At 36.6% G+C, this 3,066-nt stretch overlaps 1 protein-coding gene across 1 annotated transcript; it reads right to left on the bottom strand.

Annotated features, from left to right (window-relative positions):
• Nucleotides 1-924: 924 nt before the first annotated feature.
• LOC128214103 (neuronal acetylcholine receptor subunit beta-3-like) lies at nucleotides 925-2,262 on the bottom strand. The gene has a single exon (XM_052920365.1). The coding sequence runs from the start codon at nucleotides 2,260-2,262 to the stop codon at nucleotides 925-927; it is 1,338 nt and encodes a 445-aa protein (XP_052776325.1).
• Nucleotides 2,263-3,066: the final 804 nt, after the last annotated feature.

Below are 3,066 nucleotides of genomic sequence, written 5' to 3'. Positions count from 1 at the left end.
ACAGTGCCAACATCTATATCAGTTAGCGGCCTCGGGCCGAAAAGTGATATAGATATAAAGCCCGCATTTTTAAAGAATCTGATTGGCTAATTAAACAGGGCCTTCGGCCTCGTGCCAATACGACTTCCCTCGGACAAATAACATGGCCAATATCAAATCACTTATTTATTAATAAAACATCCACAGCAATTTAAAAAACAGCACTCAAAACACAAAGTTATAATGACTCAAAGTCCATGACTCGCACGGGATATTTAAATTATGGTTATTGTTTTCAATCAGAGCAACCCCGACATGGTTTGTGTACGGTTCAAAAACTCTACATTAAGATAGGAACACACCATTTTATCATTGTTGTTGTACTTTCTATTTGACGTAGAAACGTTTTGCATGTGAATATAACGTCAGTGTAATACTTTACTTGCATTTACTACTAGATGTCGCTGTGGTGAAATTATTGTCGATATATTTGAATTGTTTCTTTGAGTTAAAACGTGTTGAATAGTAATTTTATGATTTGAATAATACCAAATAAATTTCTATAACAGGTCGGTTGGTCTTGATAGCAGTATCTGAGGGAAATTTCAACTTAGCAAAAAAGCCAGAAATTCCAAAAGGACTAATTTTAAATTGTTAACAAAAATATCTTGAATAAAATATTTACATATCGTTTACACTTTCTTATAAGCATTTCATAAATTTGTTTAAAATAACGGTTTCGCTAAGTTCAACTTTAAAAAGGCCAATTTCTAACCAAAGGAGTTTTATCATAGACATATGTTGTACTGGGAACAAGACATGTGATTTGCTTTAGCATGACTTTTACAATGGCACTACATTTCAATTATAGAAAACTTTTAATCATTTTTATAACACCAACGTATTAGGTATTTCTAGACCTTAAAGTACTCATTTACGCTATATTCAATATTCCACATACTCTGACCCAGCAATCATGTAGACCATCAGGACAAGTGTTACTAGGACACAAATACCAAAGAAAAACATAAATGAAACTTTGTCAATAGCATCAGACAGGAGTACCCATTCAGAAGTTTCATTTCCATCTTCATCTTGGTCGTTATCAATGTCATTTGCTCTGTCAGCTTTCCTTTCTTCAGTGATACCTTTGTTTGAATCCAGTAATTGATTTCTTTTGAGGTTCCCGGATGTAGACTCCTTCATTGCCTCGACGTTATCGTTGTGAAACTCATCTTCTACTTTGTTAGTGAAACATTTATATATATATTTCCTTGCCCTTATAAACGCTTTACCCCAGCTAGGCAGTTTTTCTTTTTCTTCTTTTTGATACACTAACACGGTTAGAATAGCGATCATAGTCTCGGCTAACCCACAGACCGTCTGAAAAACAATTAGTACTGCGGCTATGGAAATAGGTTCCGATGTTTTGGGCATTTCTTCTGCAATAACTGTAAGAAACACAGACAGTGATAGCATAACTGTTATTGAAAACCCAATCCGTTCTCCGGAATCGACGGGAAGAAGGAAAGCCATTGTTCCAAGAATTGACAAGCCAATAATTGGAAGCAGAATGGTCAAAACATAAAACCCTGACTGGCGTTTCAGGTACAGCCGAAAAACAATTTCATTCATCATTCCAGACTGCCGTTTGAAGAACCTCGTAGATTCTAATAGCCACTCAGCGTTTTTGGTCACAAGGCTGACAAAACCGTCGTCAGGAATGTTTAGTTCCACTTGGTTGTCTATAACATCGTAGGCCCAGAAACTGACATCACACACTTGTTTATCAAAGGGCCAGAACTTCATGTTGAAAGTGCAGGCGCTCTCGATGATATTTCCAGGGGACATCATGGCCATTCCGTTATGCATCACAATCACATGCATCATGTCGTTTTGCATGATAACAAATTCTATTGGAGTACCAAGGCTCAATGGAGGTTTCCAAACCTCGCTCTGGTAGAACGCAATCTCCTCAATACCTCCGTGATCTGACGGCGTCCATGTTAGTTGTTCGTCCATCCACGTGCACATTGTCATCAGCGGCATCGTCACTGATCCTTTTACGCTATCAATTTCCAACAACGAGTAAAGATACAAAGTAACGTTCACCTTCATGGTGGACGACTGGTTTGCTAGAGGCACGATATCCTTGTGGTAATTTTGTAGTAAAGTCGAGCGGAGATTCATTGCATCAGTGTAGTTTTTACCGTGAGCGTTTGGCAATAGGCATTCCAACACAATAACGGTCAGTAACACACAGAAGGGTGTAAAAGTCTTCATTTTAACAGTCTGTCCTGCAAGGCAGTTTTGAAACAACTGATTAATTACAAGTGAAAGTGTCTGATCTCAGTCATTTGAGAGGTCTAATTATCAGTACGGTTAAAAAAAGGTAACCGATACCTTAAGTCTTCAGTACAATATACACGTTTTTTGTTCTTCTTCCGAATATACATAATCAGTTTTCAAACTGATATTGCCGTATAGTTTCACAATTGACTAGGCCGTCAATCCTTCTTAAAATACAAATCTACATAACCCCCTTCGAAGTCACGCGATACCTCACCCTGTTTATATGAAGAGTTTCACTAGCCAGAGGAGACTCATTTGGATTCAAATAATGATTTTGTCAAATAAAATAAGTAATTATCGACGGCGGCAGGTTATTCAGCTCTCTCAAAATATGTTATATAATGCGATATATTACAGCTGAATAATAAAGATTATCATAAAAAGAGGCATTTAAGTCCATAGTCCACATCCTGATTATGTCAAAGCTCTAAATATGAAAATGTATAGTTATACTCAAATGTTATTTTATTTGTTAAAAAAAACAATTCTCCTTTCTCATGATAAGTAAGTCGCAACTGTATTCATTTTATTTCATTAGACCACTACGTACTGTATGATATCAATGCTTTATTTTTATGGCCTGGTTCTGCCGTCCTCTTTTAATGATGTTTGCTAGCTACTTGCGTTGTAGTATTGAAAGGTTTCGAGTAATTGGGGATTGATTTGCGCTTATAATTACTTCAATGGCACCCGACTAATTCCCCAAACAAACTTCAGTCAATATCAATACTAATT

Source organism: Mya arenaria, chromosome 2 (assembly GCF_026914265.1).
Source record: "Mya arenaria isolate MELC-2E11 chromosome 2, ASM2691426v1".
NCBI classification, from domain to species: Eukaryota; Metazoa; Mollusca; class Bivalvia; order Myida; family Myidae; genus Mya; species Mya arenaria.
This window is presented reverse-complemented; position numbering and strand designations above follow the sequence as displayed.